This window comes from Nyctibius grandis, chromosome Z (assembly GCF_013368605.1).
Source record: "Nyctibius grandis isolate bNycGra1 chromosome Z, bNycGra1.pri, whole genome shotgun sequence".
In the NCBI taxonomy this organism is placed as follows: Eukaryota; Metazoa; Chordata; class Aves; order Nyctibiiformes; family Nyctibiidae; genus Nyctibius; species Nyctibius grandis.
This window is the reverse complement of record NC_090695.1, coordinates 1,970,995-1,989,385: the sequence shown is the minus strand read 5'-3', so window position 1 is coordinate 1,989,385 and position 18,391 is coordinate 1,970,995. Positions and strand designations below refer to the sequence as shown.

Below are 18,391 nucleotides of genomic sequence, written 5' to 3'. Positions count from 1 at the left end.
GCTCTATTCTTTCTGACCATGGGTTAAGTCACTGGGTCTTAACCTATTCTCATAAAAAGTCAAGATAACAGATATCCAGAGGGATATCTACTGCAGAAAAAGCATCCTAAACAAATACAGCAGAGATGTGTTCCTCCCTTAATGACATCCGATAGTGTGAAATCAGCACATTACTTCATCTCTATCTTAGAAATATAATTACAGGGACACATAACAAGCAAACTACATTTTACTTCCTAAATATAAGTGATGTTTACATGGAGCTTGTGGTTTGGTAGGGAAGATCAAGGTAAGCACTGTGCTTTCGTGCAAGATAGGACACCAGGGAAAAAATACAACCAACAGAAGCAGTGGGAGACATTTTGCAAGCTCTGTTCAAAATGCAAGAAGAAAATGACACCTTACTTGTATGAACAAGAAAAGAAAGAAATCTGCCTGTATGCTAGAGGGAGAAGGGAAGGGGAGAGAATCATAGACTCATTTTGGTTGGAAAGGACCTGTAAGATCACCAAGTCCAGCCGTTAACCCAGCACTGCCAAGCCCACCACTAACCCATGTCCCTCAGCACCACATCTACATGGCTTTTAAATCCCTCCAGGGATGGGGACTCCACCACTTCCCTGGGTAGCCTGTTTCAATGCTTGAGGTGGGATGCTTCACCTGAAAGGATGGATTATTTGGAAATGTCCCACCCTGCCCAGGCCCACACTAGCTGTCCCTGCCTGGCAGAGGGGGATCCACTCTCCCATGGGGTCAGAGCAGGGCAGGGATCTGCAGGAGCTGAGGGTTCATCCCGGGGAGCTGAAAATATTGCAGGTACCCTGGTGGCAAGCCAAGGCTCTTGGCAGGGAGGGAGAGCAACATCTAACAGCAGAAACTGTGGTAAAGCTTTACAGCACAGCTTTTGCCCTTGCTCTTTTCTTTTTTTGACTCCCTTCCTGCAGGAAGAAAACATGAGAAACCACATGGAAAATGTAGGAAATCAATAAAAGCAAGTCACTCGCTGCCTTTCTCCTCTTTCTCAAGGGCTGAGAGGCTTCAGCAACAAGCAGGTTGCAAAGAGATGTGCGACGTGAACTGCATTACCCTTTCCAGGAACCAGTGCGGGCGAGTCCCCTTCCCATCCGTCCGGATCCTCATCTTCCTGAGGGGTGCGATGTCGGCTATCTCCATAATGAAACTGTTCTCTTGGCCTCGCTCAAACCTGGAGGGATTGAGAGACTCATGAGGTTTCCCGCTGCTTTGCAGCATCGTCACGTCTGGATCCCCTGCCCATGCTGCAACTCGCACCTCACCAACAGCCTCAAATTAAAAGTTTATGAGTGCACTTTATTGGACTAGAGCTTTTCTGTCCTGCGATCACCAGCTACTGCGTTTTTGGCAAGACACCTCAGTGCAGGTTTGACAGGGATTCCTCCTCCCCTGGAAAACCAAACCCATACGAGGCACCTGGAGTCATCCCAGGCAGCCTGTAGCATACATTATCACTCTGTTTGTAACCAGGACAATACAGACTCACAGTCAGGTTTCTGCACATCGCCTTCCTCCTGCCATCTGCCCACGTGCCTGCCCTTAGCCCGTCCCAACTAGAAGGCAAAGCAGTTTTGCTTAATCTTCTTTCGCTAAGATGCAGCACATATAACTTTGCATTTGCTGCGGTGATAGACAGTTGCTGCAGCTCAGCTAAATATGGCAACCTGATTGCAAGTCGGAGCCCAACGGCCTCAGTTTAGTAAGAGCAGGCAAATTGTGTTAGAAAGGACCCAAGACCGACCGTCCTGCACTCCCCTCCTGAATTTGGGGAATTTGGATTTGCAAACCAGCTCCGTCTTTGGTAAGAACCAGGATAGGTTTGTGTAACATGGCATGAAAGATCTTACCCTATGCTTGGCTGCTGTACTTAGGTGCAAGGATGCGTAGGAACTGCTCATCCATAGCAATCAGCAGAAAGCAGGAAAAGGGGAAAAACTGACATATGCTTCTTGAAGAAGATATTACACTGGCTAGAACCACAGCTACCTTGCCTCCCTCTTAGCACCAGTGGTGCTAGGAAGAAAGCCTTGCTCCAGTGCAAGTGCTGCCTCAGGCTCAAAATTACTCTGTTTAGAGCAAGTGTATCTTCCAGGTTTGCCCCCCAAATACTCTGGCAGACCTGCTGTGGGCTTGGAGATGGAAATCCAACCCTTGATAAGCAGAAGGGCAAACTAATCCAGGGGGTCTACCAAGCACCACCATGACCACTTCGCTGTTGAGGTTCCTCCTTCATGCAAACTTCTCCTTGTGAATGAGTTACCTGAGTCTGCTGAGAGGTTTGGAGAGAGCTCTGCAAACTGTAGGATCTACCATAATATATACAATCCATAACGATGATCTCTCGTTCCTGGCAACGTACTTAGCCTCCTACAGCTGTGCATTGCCAGGATATGGAATAAAAAAACATTTCTTTACCAACCTCTGCTCAGATTACACCCTGCAGCATAATTGTGATTATCCTCACACCATTATCTGAGCCTGCATAGCTGCAGATGTTAGCAATAGGGATTGGCTCGAGCCTCTCAGTTTTCATCCAGGCATTGCTTTCCCTGCACTCCCAGAGGCATTTGGATAGGGCGTTTTGGTCCCAGTCCATTTCTAGTTATTAAGGGTTATGTTTGCCCTTTGAAAAACTCCCCTCTTTTGTTATTTGTTCTTCTGTGGTACCAGATACCAAGACAGGCTGTCTCACTATGAGAAAGAGAATGTGCTTTTGTGCCTGGACTGGATTGATTTCCACTTCTATTTAAGAAAAAGGTGTGACCCTTCCAGCCTGAATTATCCCATGATCCTGTGATCAGTTTTCATTACAATCACTATTACTTACAAAGCTTCATAGAATTCTCTCACTCTGCTCCTTTCCAGGCTGAGCAACTCTAATCTAAACAGTCAGTCAGCAAAACAAACCATTATTTATCTTCAGTAAATGCTATGTTTACAGTTTGTAAGGCCGATACTCACCTGCTACTTCCAAGTTATTATACTAGAGGGAAGCAATTGCTAAAGTGGTAAACTGGGTGACCCAAGAGCTCTTTTCTATCCCTAATTTATATAAACATGAGCATAAGCCTGAAAAAAATTAAGAAGGGAAGAAGTACCCAGACAAGCTGACTGCTGCTATTCCTTTTCCAGGACACTGAAGCATTTATCTAAGGGATTTCACTAAGCTTTCCTACCCATGTCTGCACTTATAAATATTTCTCCTGCCCAGAGGTCTTGGCAATAATGGTAATGTAGTTAAAATTGCCTTAAATCTGCAGCAAGCTAGACTGTTCTTCGTAATGCACTAAGCTGCTGTGAGTGAATTGTCACTGGATGGCACCAATAAAGATGAAGTGCCTTTTACCGTTTAGTTGCACTGGCTCTCACCCATCTGTTGCTGCTGGTGCAAAGGCTGGCGAGATAAGCTGGCAGCCCACAGCTTGGACATGTGCACTCTTCTCTGGGTTAAGCACTGGCTGGATGGCTGGGCAAAGAGCATGGTGGTGAACGGTACCGCATCTAGTTGCCGTCTGGTGATTAGTGGTGACCCCCAGGGCTCAGTACTGGCTCCAGTCCTGTTTAATATCTTTATTGATGATCTGGATGAGGGTATCAAGTGCACCTTCAGTAAATTCACAGACAATGCTAAGTTGGGTGGGAACGTTGATCTGCCAGAGGGTAGGAAGGCTCTGCAGAGGGATCTCGACAGGTTAAATAGATGGGCTGAGGCCAATGGTATGAAGTTCAACAAGGCTCAGTGCCAGGCCCTACACTTTGGCCATAACAACCCCATACATTTCTACAGGCTGGGGGAAGAGTGGCTGGAAAGCTGCCTGGTGGAAAAGGACCTGGTTGATGGTGTCTGGATATGAGCCAGCAGTGTGCCCAGGTGGCCAAGAAGGTCACCAGCATCCTGGCTTGTATCAGGAATAGTATGGCCAGCAGGACTAGGGCAGGGATCGTGCCCCTGTACTCGGCACTGGTGAGCCAACATCTCAAGTACTGTGTCCAGTTCTGGGTCCCTCACTTCAAGAAAGACGTTGAGGTGCTGGAGCGAGTCCAGAGAAGGGCAACGAAGCTGGTGAAGGGTCTAGAGGGCATGTCCTATGAGGAGCAGCTGGGGGAACTGGGATTGTTTAGCCTGGAGAAAAGGAGGCTGAGGGGAGACCTTCTCACTCTCTACAACTACCTGAAAGGAGGGTGTAGAGAGGTGGGGGTCAGTCTGTTCTCCCAGGCAACTAGCAACAGGACTGGAGGACATAGCCTCAAGCTGAGCCAGGGGAGGTTCAGGTTAGACATTAGGAAGCATTTCTTCACAGAAAGGGTTATTAGGTATTGGAATGGGTGACCCAGGGAGGTGGTGGAGTCACCATCCCTGGAGGTGTTTAAGAAAAGACTAGATGTGGCACTTAGTGTCATGGTCTAGTTGACACAGTGGTGTTAGGTCAAAGGTTAGACTCGATGATCCCAGAGTTCTCTTCCAACCTGATTGATTCTGTGATTCTGAGATTTCCATGCGAAACAAGAGCCGGGGAAGCCTGTGTTGGTAACAGCTGGATGAAGACTCATGGTAGTGGTGTGGAAACAGGCAGTATTTGTATTTAGGGACACACATGTCCTCTGCAGAGGGAGTTAATGAGATGATGAGAGCTCTGTACAGTTGGAGGTGTGACACAAGGTGCCTCCAGCTAGCAGAGATGTGCCAGTACATCCCCAAAGAATAGCACAGCGTCCTGGGGATATTAACATATTAATAGCTGTGTTTTCCATGTCCTACTTCTTTATACAGCCCCAATGAGCTTTCATCACCTTTTGCAGATATCCTACTGGCAGAAGACAGCCCAAGCAACTAATAACTTACAAACTGTGTGGTCCTCCTTCATTGCATTTTCATATCCTTACAGCAGAGGTTATCCGACCTACTGGTATAGACAAATGTGATGGTCTTTTATAGGCCACGTATTTTAAGGATATCACTTGCTTGTTCAGCAGGAGTGAAACTGCAGTTCCTCTCTTGAGGGGCTGGAGACGTCTTGGTCCCCTCTAGAGATTTTTTCATTGATGTAACCTGATGTGAATTTTGCTTTACATTTAAATACAAACAGTCATGGTCCATTTTCCCACTTACTAGAATTGAATGTTGGAATTAAAATAGTGAAAGATAGATCAGTCAGGGATTGCCTGGGGTCTTGGAAGGAGGATGTCACCGATGATAGCTGGACACGGTGGTAACCCAGGCGCATTGCCCCTCATGTTGGATGTCTCTCTGTGGTGGAGAGTAAGGCCAAGAGCTATGTCTTTCTGAGTGACTCAGCGTTGTTTCTCACGGAGAAAGAACTACATGTTTTTTCAGAGCAAACAAGGCTCGTGCTTGTTACTAACTAAACACATGAAGGTTTCAAGCTTAGCTGAAAACGCTTGCCCAGACACCCACTCTGCTATGACAGCTGCAAGTAAAACATCCCCTGAGCAAACACCTCTATGCAGGGAGCCTTATCTTCAATTATCCAGCCCACATGTGACACACAAAGCTGAGGTGGAGGAACTGCATCACCAGGAGGCTGGGGAAGAGCCCAGCATCACCTCAGCAAGCTGAGCTCAAGCCATGTGGCCAAATGCTCCAGCCCTCCTGACACCCTGTAGGTGCTTTGCTGAATAAGATCAGAGGTAGTCAAGTAATTAAATGTAAGGCTGATGAAGCCCATCTCTAAAAGCTGGTTAGTGCTGTGTCGATTCTTGCCAAAGCTTTCAGTACGGAGGGAGGTGCTAGGAAGGAACAGGAAAGCTTGAGGAAATGCATCAGTGGCTTGTGGGTTTTTTTGGCTTACGGAAGCGCTAGCATCAGACTAGGATTGCAGTGTTTGTTAGCTGTTTACGCTGAAGAAAACATGAGATTTCACCTTTTTAGTAAAATCAGAGCACGCAGTGCAGCACTCCACGCAGCTCATGGCCCGTTTCCCTCTCTCCGCACCATAAGGCCACATCTGGGCAGACAGATGTCATCGTGTGTCCCTTTTGTGCCAGCTGCAGCCAAACCAGCTCTGGTTCAGCAGCCACGTGGTTACATGAGTGTGGCACAGAGCCCAAGCCAATCAGCCCACTTCTCAGCGGAGCCCTCAGCTTACCAACGCAGGCGCTGGCATCCCTCACACAGCTTCTGGACCAAGCTGGCTGACATCTGGCCAGCAAAGCAAATGGGAGGAGCAGACGGAGCAGAGTCAGCACCTTCCTGTCACGGCCACTTCCCAAGGCAGGTATGTGCACGTTGGTTTGTCTGTCTCTCGTTATGCAGTTACTCTTGCATTCCCATTAAATAATATTTAAATTAAATTACTTATTTTTCACAAAAGATGCATTTAACGGAAACTGCACCTGTGCAATGTCCACGGTTCCTTTTGGAGTTGTTGCAAGGCTTCACAATTCATGTTTTTGTTCTCAATGCTTATCTCTAAAGCCACTGAGGAACAGGTTAAACAAGACTTCTACAAATGACAAAGGATGGTTTCCCTGGCTACATTGTGCTCTCCTTTCCTCTGCTCTGCTAAACATACTACAATAACACTTAAAAGAGGCCCAGCTCTGAATCTATGAAGTCAATGGGAGTTTATCTTTGTTTCGGTGAGAGCATGAGCAAAGCCCCAAGCGCTTCTTGGCTTGACACCAGAATCTGATATCATTCCACTTCTAACCCACAAAAATGACAAAGTTAGTGTACCTGTCTCCATTTTTTTCCAGCTGCATCTCCTCAGTGGTCCCATTGGATCCAAAGACAGTCATGAAAATACTGGCGTCAGTACCGCCGCCTTCAATGTCTCCCGTCACAACAGTGACTTCGTAGAGGATCTGGTGAGGATTTGAAACAATCAGAAGGTCTCATTTGAACAGTTGTCCTTAACCCACGCAAAAGCCTTGGCAAAACGCTAGACAGGCTCTGCAGGAGATCTCCTTCTTTGCCAGAAATCGTTACAACACAGTTTCTTGGTTTCTCTCCACACGGTGTTTCTGAGAGGCAAAGTTAGAGATTGAAACTTGCTACAGCACCTTCCTCTCTGCATCATCTATGACCTTTCCTGCAGACTTTCTCAGCCTCTCTTCTCATTTTGACAACCATATGCTTGGGGAGCGATGAAGACCTGGTAAACTGCTTGTCCACGGGAGACAGAACCCTCGCATCAGTGTGTGGACCTCCAGCTCTCTGCTACTGGCATCTCCTCCTGGCCACCTCCCAGCTCTCCAGACCTCTGTACTGCACCAAACTCTCGCTATTTTTAAAAAAACAGCTCCCAAAGACACAATTGTTTCTTTCCCTTGACCGCAAAATGTTTCCCCCAAGTGTTCGGTGTCCATCTGGGCGACATTTAATCCAACATCACTAATAGTTTTAAAGTCTATACATCTAAATGATCTGTACAGCAGAAAAATGCATCTATCCTGTTTCCCAGTGGTAGGTGCGCTGCTGCATCGAATGCAGAGAGTTCGCAGATCTCGTACATTAGAGATATGCCAATTTGTGAAAAGATGTTTTGCCTAATTTTCACCTTATTAGCCTGACTTTGTTCTTTTCTCCTGACATGTGAATAATAAGATTCAGAATAAAACATTCCAAAAATGTGCAAGTCCCATCTGCTGTCAGTGGCATTAAGACTTTTAGGCCACTTTTCGATCCTCTCAAGATTGTACCTACGGTAACAAGACCTCTTGATCTAAGAAGTGGAAGAATATCAAGAAATAGCCAAAAAAACCCTTATTTCAAATAGTGCACTGCTAGATAAGTTTTATTGGCCTGAATTCTGATTGCCACATACATAAACAATGCAAAGAAATAACTAGATGGGAAAATTATGTTTCATGTTTGTTCAATCCTGAGTAACCTGTCCATCAGATATTCACCTACACACATTTTACATCATAGCAGAGCATCATATTTGCTATAGGTAGGAGAAGAAAAACTCTTTTACCAATGCATTAGAGGTTTTTAATTACTATGGTGGACATTGAGTAGTTTCTGTATGTATGGAAAGGCAAATACTCAATTTAAAGCACAAAGAGGGACTATCAAGCCAAGAAGAAAGTTAAATTGAAAAGGGTACATATGGCTGTGCAAGAGTCAAGCAAAAGCAAACCAAAAAACCATTAACTTTCCCAAAGTTGTTAAATGTATTAGTCTTCTTTGAAATCTAAAAAAAGAAAATTAAACTCAGTTTCTAGCTACAGCTATTTACGAGGGAACAGTCCCAAATTCCCTCAACTGGGAGGCTGATCAGAAAGTCAAATGCGCACTTCTGATTCCATGTCTCAAGCATCTCCCCTCATTTCCTTCAAACCTTTCAGCAAGTTTCTGGCCCAACGTCACAGAAGCAAAATGAGTTAGATATGTCTATTTTTGGCATGCTTATGAAAATAAGGAAGACTGAACATAAGTTTTCATTAACATCCACTTCAATCTATGGGCAAGCCATCAGCTCACCGATAACAGTGTGGAAACCTTATCCAGGAGGTTAAACAGCTGATGGGAAGTTTTTAAAAAATTGGGTTTTAACCTTGGTATTCAGTCTGAGGCAGTATTTTTTTTCCTCTTAAGTCAATTCTATCACTGAAACCTGTGTTGAGTTGTTGAATACTTCACAGATGCTAAAAATGTAGTCACGCTTTCATGTGTCTGGGGAACAAGAAAGATTTCAGGAGAATATCCTTAGCTTGGGAAACAAGAGCTGCATAAAAAAAATTAATGTACTATGGAAGTGCAACCACACTGCAAATAGAAACACATCTCTAGATATTTTAGATTGCCAGACAGGTATTAAACACAGTATTATTGTCCCATTCGTCCAGACTGTTATTTCTGTTATAAATCTTACATCCAAAATCAGCATAGCTCAGCTTTCCAATTTGTACTTGGTTAAAATATGGCATAGCACACATTACTTCAAATTTCATATATATGGATGAAAAGACTATATAGTTTTTTTCATTGCTTATTCAACCTTAATCAGTTATTCACTTCAAAGATCAAATTACAAATGTCTGTGTGTTTCAACAACTTCTGATTATTATTAGTTTCTAACTGAATTCAGCTTCCCTAATCTCGCTTTAGAAAAGCTGATATGTAGCCACACTACGCAGAGATTAAAACATCTCCACTGCTCTAATTTGGTGACTTAGAAGTATCTCCTCAAACAAAACACAAAGATTGCACGAAGGTGTTCACCTTGCAGTTGCCCCCACCCTGTGGGTACCAGGTGAAGCCTTGGGTGCTCCAGGCGTGATGACAAAACGAGGACATGCTGCTGAACCATGTCCTACCTGCTCTGCCCTACCCTGTCCTTCTGCCTATGCAATGGCTGCATCCAGCCAGCATTATTAAACAGTGCTCTAATGATGTTAAACCTTTCCTAAAGATTTTGCTAAAGGAATAACAAAGAAAACTTCTGCAAATAAAAGGTTCAAATGACACTCAGAAGTCAAAGTATGAGAACTGCTGACACACAACCTATATCACCACAAGTCCATGCAACAGCTAAAGATACAGGATGAGCCTAGAGCCTACCTTGAGGCCAACGTTAATACATTCTGCATCCAGGATGTTGAGGATTCGTGAGGTGAGTCCATCACCTTTGTCTCTGGCCAGCCAGCACTTACAGACAAAGTTATACATGACGCCTTTGGTGGGCACGACGATGGCGAGCTCTTCCACCAGCCAGCAGCTCTCAGGGGTAGCGCCATCGTGCCCCACCTGTGAGAGTCAGTGAGAAAACACCTGCTGGTTAGAGATTTCTTTGGAGGAGAGACCCTGACTGGGTGTTTTAAACAGTGATGAAAGACCAGGAATGTTGACTATATACACTGTCACAAAAACCACTTCCAGAGTGGAATGGAGCGAGCTGTGAAATAGGTTGTGCCATTGCTGCCCAACAGGCAAGACATCAGTATACAGGATAGCTGATGTGGGCAAGGAAGCTCAGGGCATCTGCTGCTGTGCATGAGGGAAGGCAGGACACTGCCAGTCCTAAAAGTAAGCAAAGGGAACGTGAAATAGGTAGACGGCACTGACCTACCTGAAAACATGTCCACTCCCTTGCTACGCTGCCTCTGCTCCATTGACTTCTACCTGCTGGTTTGCTGATCTCTGCAGAGCCATTTCTCCCTCTTTTCAACCCCTTCAGCTGCTGTTGCAACACTTAGAAGTGACTATCCAAAGCTTCATAGCCAAGATGAAAGACACAGCTAGGCAAACATCCACATGCATTTTTCAAGCACTCCTTCCTTCTCAAATCCATGTCTAAATAAAGTTAAATATGTAACAGCCTGTTTCTCTGCTCCCCGTTTCCTTAAACTGCAAAAGGTCCATGTTTGTATAGAAGCCAACAGATGGACCTGATATCTGTAGCTGGTTGATTTTCAAGGACCACCTGCTCCACACTCAAGAATGGTGCATCCTGAAGAGCAGGAAGTCACACAAGAGTGGCAGGAAGCCTGCACCTATGAACAAGGGGCTCCTGACAAAACTTAAATGGAAAAATGAAGAATACTAGAGATGGCAGCAGGGGCAGGGAACCTGGAGAAATACAGAGACACTTCCCAGATGTGCAGGGATGAGGTTAGGAAAGCCAAAGCCCACCTGGAGCTGAGTCTGGCCATGAAGAGCAACAAGCAATATTCCTACTGGTATAACAGCAGCAAAAGGATGCTGGTGGTACAAACGTCTCAAGAAGCCACATGTGTCCCTCTTAAAGAACATGGGCAATTTATCCCAGGGCAGACTTATAAGCATAATTATGTATCTCAGCTGATGTACAAAACTCAGTCAGCCAGTCATTCCAATGAGATATCTGTACATAAAAGGTTGAATAACAGAGCTACCTACAGTTCTTTATTTTCAGAGAAAGTGTTGTTCGTGTCATTACTATGAAAATGAGGTCCTCAGCTTGCTCTGTTTTTCTTTTTTAAATTATTAGGATATTTAGGGTTGCTCAGAAAATAATTTTTAATAACAGGTTCATCTAGGGTGATATATCTGTGGCATTTTTTCCTCCAAAACAAGTGATATTTTTTATCTGTCTCAGCTATCACTGCTATTAGGAGTATTATTACTATACTAATGTCTGTGCAGCTGCAGAAAATTAGAGTTAACCACTAGGGAAATTCAAGTCTACAATGGATGCATTAATTCTCAGATTTCTGGGGTGTGAGGTGAATGGGAATATAACACTTGCCTTCCCATTCCCTCTCTGCCAGCTTGGCTGCACCTCTCCAAACCCAAAGCCCCTCTGAGAGTCTGCACACAACCTCTCGAGACCTGTTGCAGGATGATACAGATGAGGTGACAGGGAAAGTTCAGTGCAATGACTCTGCAGTGAAGCAGGGACAGAGCAGCTGGAGGGAAAATCCCGATGAGCCCATTAAAGTCTGCTGCTCTCCTGGGTTCGTTACAGCCACTTCCTAGAGCATCATTCCAAGACATTGTTAGGTACCAGATTTTCACAGCAACCTTTAACCTTTGGTATCAGTGACAGGGCAGAAGAAAGCATCCCGCACATCCAGCTGCCTTGGAGAACCTGCACACAAGCAGATTTCCAAGGTCTCCAAGAACAATGTTGTGAAGTCTGGGATAAATTCATCCAGTGCTGAGCCTTCCTTATGGCTGGTCTTTTAGAGCAGAGCACTGAGATTTGTCTTTCAATTCCGAGCAAATCTTTAGATAGGCCAGGCCAACACAGTGGATGATCCAAAGCCATGGCCACACCAGCAGCATAGCCTGGATGTGCGTACCAACATCACGATACGTTGTTTGAGCTGAGATGTTTGAACAAAGTTAGAATGACAGAATTTCAAAGACAAGTAGATCCTTAGGCTGTTTTGAAAATCTTTGTAACTCGTTCCCACTTTCCTTAAGGGACTGTTGAGTAATTCACATCACCAAGACTAATATGCTGTATTGGGTTTGCATGGCAAGGTTTTGGTAGCGGTGGAGCAGGGGGGGAGGGGGGTGGGCTAGAGGGTGGCTTCTGTGAGAAGCTTCCAGAAGCTTCCCCTATGTCCAACAGAGCCAATGCCAGCTGGCTCCAAGATAGACCCACCGCTGGCCAAGGCTGAACCCATCAGTGACAGTGGTAGCACATCTGTGATAACATATCTAAGAAGGTGAAAACAAACTAGCACAACAGCAATAGCAGATGGAGAGAGAAGTGAGAACATGTGAAACAACTCTGCAGACACCAAGGTCAGTGAAGACGGCGGGGGAGGTGCTCCAGGCACTGGAGCAGATATTCCCCTGCAGCCTTTGGTGAAGACTGTGGTGAGGCAGGCTGTCCCCCTGCAGCACATGGAGGTTAACGGTGGAGCAGACATCCACCTGCAGCCCATGGAGGACCCCACATCAGAGCAGGTGGATGCCCAAAGGAGGCTGTGACCCCATGGGGAAGCCCATGCTGGAGCAGGCTCCTGGCAGGACCTGTGACCCCGTGGGGGACTCACGCTGGAGCAGTCTGTTCCTGAAGGACTGCACCCTGTGGAAGGGACCCACGCTGGAGCAGTTCATGAAGAGCTGCAGCCCATGGGAAGGACTCACACTGGAGAGTCCATGAAGGACTGTCTCCTGTGGGAGGGCCCCCAAGCTGGAACAGGGGAAGAGTGTGAGGAGTCCTCCCTCTAAGGAGGAAGGAGTGGCAGAGACAACATGTGATGAAGTGACCGAAACCCCCATTCCCCGTCCCCCTGCGTTGCTGGCGGGGAGGACGTAGAGAATTCAGGAGTGAAGTTGAGCCTGGGAAGAAGGGAGGGATGGGGGAAGGTGTTTTAAGATTTAGCTTTTATTTTCTTATTATCCTGATTTGATTGGTGATAAATTAAACTAATTTCCCCAAGTGGAGTCTGTTTTGCTGGTCGTGGTAATTGCTGAGTGATCTCCCTGTCCGTATCTCGACCCACAAGCCTTTCATTATGTCTCCTCTCCCCTGTGCAGCTGAGGAGGGGAGTGACAGAGTGGCTTTGGTGGGCACCTGGCATCCAGACAGGGTCAACCCACCACAAATGTACAATTTGCACTGAGCAGCTCACAATCACATTGAAACCAATCACAACAACAGGGGAAAAATGGGAGAGAATTGGAGCAGTAGATAGAAGGAAAATATGTCAAAAAAAAATTATTTCCTGCTTATTCTGGAAGGTGCAGAGAATATTAGAGAGACCTGAGGGTCTTCCAGGATCAGGTCCCTAGTCAAAGAGGGACTGGACTTGTAACACTTGTATATCCTTGGCATTACTCTGTGCTTGTGATGAAGAAAGGCTCTGAACCAGAAGTGGTTTAGAAACGCAGATCGACGCAGGACTCTTCTGATCATATCTGTGTCTCTCTGCAGCAACAGCAGTCTAGGAACAGAGATACTTTCATTCATTAGAAAAAGAAATATTAAAACTAGTTTTGAGAACAGAGTGTAAAGTGCCTCTACCCAATAACTTGTATTATTTATTTTCACGTCAGCATGTCTATTAAAGTACACCAATAGCAAATATTATATCTGTAGGCTTACAAGACAGATATAAATGAGCCCCTTTCAAATTACTTCATGTTCCACTGTTTCTGCTTTCACTATAGTGTATTTGCAGCAGGAGAATGATAACAAACTAAAAGTGGCATCACGCTGCAAATCTTTACGGTCCTACTAAATCCTGCCGTCTGCTCTCTGGGTTATGCAGAGGGCTTCTGGAAACTTAATCCCCATGCTATGCTGTTTTCACATGGTAACTCATATTCAGAACTTCTTGCCTTCTTCCAGAAGCAGCCAAATGCCAGATCTGAGAACGAACTGTTCCTCACTTTTCCCTAGTAGATACCTAACAATTTTCTGCAATGTCCCTGAACACTGCAATTTTCTACAAGGAAAATACGGACTGATTCCATGGCAACCACGGCAGACTGGCACATCGATGTCGTCGCTGGGACGTGGATCAACAAGGAGGCACCTTCCAAGCAGAGGGCACTGCATGAAGGAAGGCAGAAGGCAAGAAGTAGGTGGCTCCTCGAGCCACGAGCTGGGGGGGTTACAAATTCAAAGGGAAAAATGAGCAAGAGGTGAGGCAGCAAACTGGTGAGATCACTGAGGACAGGGGTGAAAGAGTGCAGAAGACCTTCAGCCAGCTTGAAAGCTGTGTTATTTCTAACTCTACGTTTCACTTGCAACCTTTTCTTTTCTTTCCCATTTGTAATACTTTTCAAATTATTTATGTTCCTTGCTTCTCCACCATTGGGCTGTTCTCCAAGGATGGATTTTGAGGCACTGAGTAATTTTTTTTTTCTTAAGAAAAAAATCTTTAAATTTTCACTTCTCCTATGGAGACAGGCTGAGAGAGTTGGGGCTGTTCAGCCTGGAGAAGAGAAGGCTCTGGGGAGACCTTCTAGCAGCCTTCCAGTACCTGAAGGGCCTACAGGAAAGTGGGAGAAGGACTTTTTACAAGGACATGCAGCAATAGGATGAGGGGTAACGGTTTTAAACTGAAAGAGGGGAGATTTAGATGATATATTAGGAAGAAATTCTTTGCTGTGAGGGTGGTGAGACACTGGCCCAGGTTGCCCAGAGAAGCTGTGGCTGCCCCCTCCCTGGCAGTGTTCAAGGCCAGGTTGGATGGGGCTTGGAGCAACCTGGTCTGGTGGAAGGTGTCCCTGCCCATGGCAGGGGGTTGGAACTAGATGACCTTTATGGTACCTTCCAACCCAAACTATTCTATGATTCTATTTCCAAGTATCTCCTATTTTCTCCTATTCTCTGCCCATTCCTCACCCTACTCACTGTCTCTTCCAGCACCTCATTCTATTTCTTTCTTCATCCAAGTCCTTCTGTCTCTCTGACACTGAGGGGTTAATACTGGCTTTTCCCTGCCTCTCTATCCCAGTCTATGGCTGTTTCCATGTGCACACAGTCTGGAAGAGAAGGACTTATGTACTTGCTTCACTTTCAAAGTTTGATCTAGAGACGGCTAGATAGAAAGTGCCACTAATACTCATAATATCCAGGCACTTGGAGTGCATTAAGAAAATGGCTTGATAATAAACTCAAATTTAGTATAGGGACTTCTCAAGCTGCCAGAATCCATTGCTTGAATGAAAGCTAATGGGAGTGCTTCAGTCTATCAGCTGCTACAACAGGACATACAACTGCAAAGATTTTTTTAAATTGATTAGGATTTCTCTCTTTATATTTCTTTCACTCGTCTCTTTCTGAATACACAAGTACGCACACCAACAGGCAGGTTTACTGCAACACAGGGCATGGAGTAAAAACAAAATTAAATGGGCTCTTGAAGTCCTCAAATGCTGTGAGTTTCAGCACTCAGGGAGCTGGAGCAGGCTTTCAGGAGATGAATCTGCCATATGACACAAGAATGATGTACACAAATGCACTGGAAGATTCATGTGAAGTTTAAGCGCAGTGATGGAAAGTCTATGCAAATTCTGTCTCCCTGAGCCACAGCAGAAAAAATGGCTCCTGTATCAAAATCTATTTGTGCAAGTTACTTACGAACAATGATTAATTTTCTTCTCTAAGCCTGGGACCTCCAAGCTGTGAAAACAATTTTCATGTTTAGCTAGAAAATTATACAAGACGCGTTTCTCACCGCAGGCACAATTTATGAAACTCAACTGGAAGTACTGTAGAAGTCAGCTAGGAAAAAGACTGATGGAGGGGTGCATCCTGGGAACATTCACTGCATCTGTTAACAACAGGGCTTGACTAAGAAAAAAAAAGTGCTAGAGATGGGACAAAACTGGGACGTATTACAACTTCCTTATCATTCAAAATTATCTTCTCCCTCCCAAGGATCCTGGGTTTGCCGGACTTAAAGGTTATTTATCTTCAGGGTCGGCCACATGTGAAATCTCATTAGCACATCCCTATTTACATTCCTTTTAGACCCTAGTGCCTTTCTTTCACTGGTAAGAACAACAGGAATACGTGCTTTCTTTGGCCACGTATTTCATATGCCTCCAGTGCTCACGCTGCACTCAAAAAGTACCTCCACTTTTTTGATCTCCCCAACTTCTAGGCCCCAAACAGAGAATTTCTCTACGGAGCCATCTGCAAACTCGTCTTTTCCTTCTGGGAGATCCAGCCACAGCCGCTCCGTCTGTACTTTCTGAGGACCCATGATGATGATGTACACTCGGCTGTCGGTGCTGGAGTCATATTCTGTGCCCGTCGTGATGGTGATGTGGTACGGGATCACTGCAACAAACAGAGGTTTAGTCATCAGAAAACCCACACACCTACGTATTTACATGAGACTTTAGAAAGCCAGGGAGTCATCCCATCAGAGGGAGCAGTTGTGCATGCTAAATAGGTTCACATCCTATTAAATTCATGCGGAGAAGGAATAACACCATGCTGCACTGGGCCACAAATGTGCATGGGAGACTACTTTCCCATGCACACTTGGGACTGAATTCTGCAAGGCTTAATTTCCCCAGACAACTCTACTGGCTGCAAGGAGGTTATAAGGGTATAACGCAGTCCAGATTTTTCCCTAATCGATGTCAGAACAGCGAAGGGCTTGAATCCTTATTTACACCAAGAGACCTTCCTGAAGATGAGACTGAGCACCTAAATCTTAAACAGGCTATTAGACAAAAGCGATCTCACACTCAACTGCTCAATAAAGGCAAATAAATCTACACTGACTCCAAGGTAAACAATCACAGGCTGAATGTCCCAGTACAACTGCAAATGTTCTCCTTTGTGCTTCATTCAAGGATTGCTATGATCTATGGGGCAGCTCAGGGTTTCAGCATCCCTTTGCGAATCCCAGCTAACTATGAATAATCCTTGTATCAAAAGTAGGTCACACAATAATTTTATCTATTGCATAGTAATATTGATCAGGAGAAAAACCTTCAGGACAAGGCTTGGGACTTAGCAGGTTTTTCTGTGGTTTTCAGAGATTTCTGTTCAGCTGTTAAAAGGGAGGAAGTGCCAGACTGCTTTTCAAGTGCTTTCCAAAAGCTCATTTGGGTAAGCCGAGCAGGCGGTGCAGAATTAGACGCTGAATAGTCGTTTGATTTCCAGAACATTTGTGCAGGGCAGTTCAACCCATTCTGACAAGAATCAGAGCCCTGAAACTTGCCTCATCACAGGCTCTAAACTCAGCCTGGCTTCATCGTTGCTTTTTCAATTTAAAAAAAAGGTTTATAAACCTTGACAAAAAACTTGGTTGGCTTTCATATCATCTGGGATTGACATCTAAATTTGCTTTATGTTGACTATCAACATTTTTGGGGTGGGGGTTGTACTAGAAACTCACATCAAGCTCAGAATATGTGTGCTATATCAGGGAAGGCATGAATACATGCTGACCAAATCTGTTCTTACCTCTGGACAAAGCAGAACCCAAGGAGACTCATTCTGCCCCAGTTTGAGGTTTTTGTGTATCAACACAAATTGAACTGATGATTAGGCAAGACTTACCCTCCCCTTTATGATATCATTTACATTTCAGTGTGCACATCATCATAATGATAATGCAATGCGTTCTCCACAAAATAACCATTGGAGCTGCTGGTATTAGCAGGAGAAAGGGTTTAGTTGTAGGCAAGATAGATTTTATAAGAATATGATGAGGGATCATGTTTAGAACAGCTCCAGACTGCTTTTTTAAACAAAGTATATTCTGAATAAGGACAAAATTTCCTTTTATACAGTTTTTACCCTTTTCTCCTAGACAGACTAAGTTCACAGAACTACCAGCATTTCCAACTGATGTTGTATCCTCAAGCCAAAGTAATTGAAACACCTATATAAAAAATAAGAACTATGAGAAATTGTTATCACTTCCCACTTTAAATATTGGATACAAAGACAGAGTGGTTTACTACCAGGCAGTAGGAAACAGTTTGCTGTTCTTTGCTCTAGAAACTAGAATGGTGATCCTTTTGTTTGTTTATGTCCCCTTTCCATTGTCTCCCTCTTTCTATGGGACTCCATAGTTCTACTTCTTCAAACATGGAAGAATGCAAAACCTGAGGTACGTGGCCACAGCAGGACACCACAGGTCCTTCAGCCTATCATCTCCCTTTGCCCCCTGCTTCCTTGAGTCCCTGCACAGAGTTCAGGCTGTTTGAGGGCACGTGTTCCCCTCACAGGTGGTTGGGTTTCGTTAGGGATGTAGACCACAGCATCTCTAGCACTGCGTTCCAGCATGAAGGAGGGTTCCCAGTTCAGACCCAAGCAGGTTCCTGGTCAACAGGACCTTTCTCTGTGCTCCATCCTCACATCACCTCCTGCCTCTCAAAGGTGTTCACCATCTTGAGCATGGGAGAGTCAGAACTGGGCTGCTCAAACTGTCAATCCTCTTCCCAGGCAACTCCCAGTACCATTTCACCTAATCA

At 45.0% G+C, this 18,391-nt stretch overlaps 1 protein-coding gene across 1 annotated transcript in view; it reads right to left on the bottom strand.

The window, feature by feature from the left end:
• The window catches only part of LOXHD1 (lipoxygenase homology PLAT domains 1), an 80,226-nt gene that overhangs the window by 31,098 nt on the left and 30,737 nt on the right, over positions 1-18,391 (bottom strand). Inside the window, exons 16-19 of the mRNA XM_068423380.1 lie at positions 16,027-16,235; positions 9,563-9,748; positions 6,731-6,858; positions 1,087-1,204 (exon numbers count right to left, since the gene is read on the bottom strand). Coding sequence (XP_068279481.1) covers positions 1,087-1,204; positions 6,731-6,858; positions 9,563-9,748; positions 16,027-16,235 — 641 coding nt within the window. The remainder of the gene's footprint in view (positions 1-1,086; positions 1,205-6,730; positions 6,859-9,562; positions 9,749-16,026; positions 16,236-18,391) is intronic.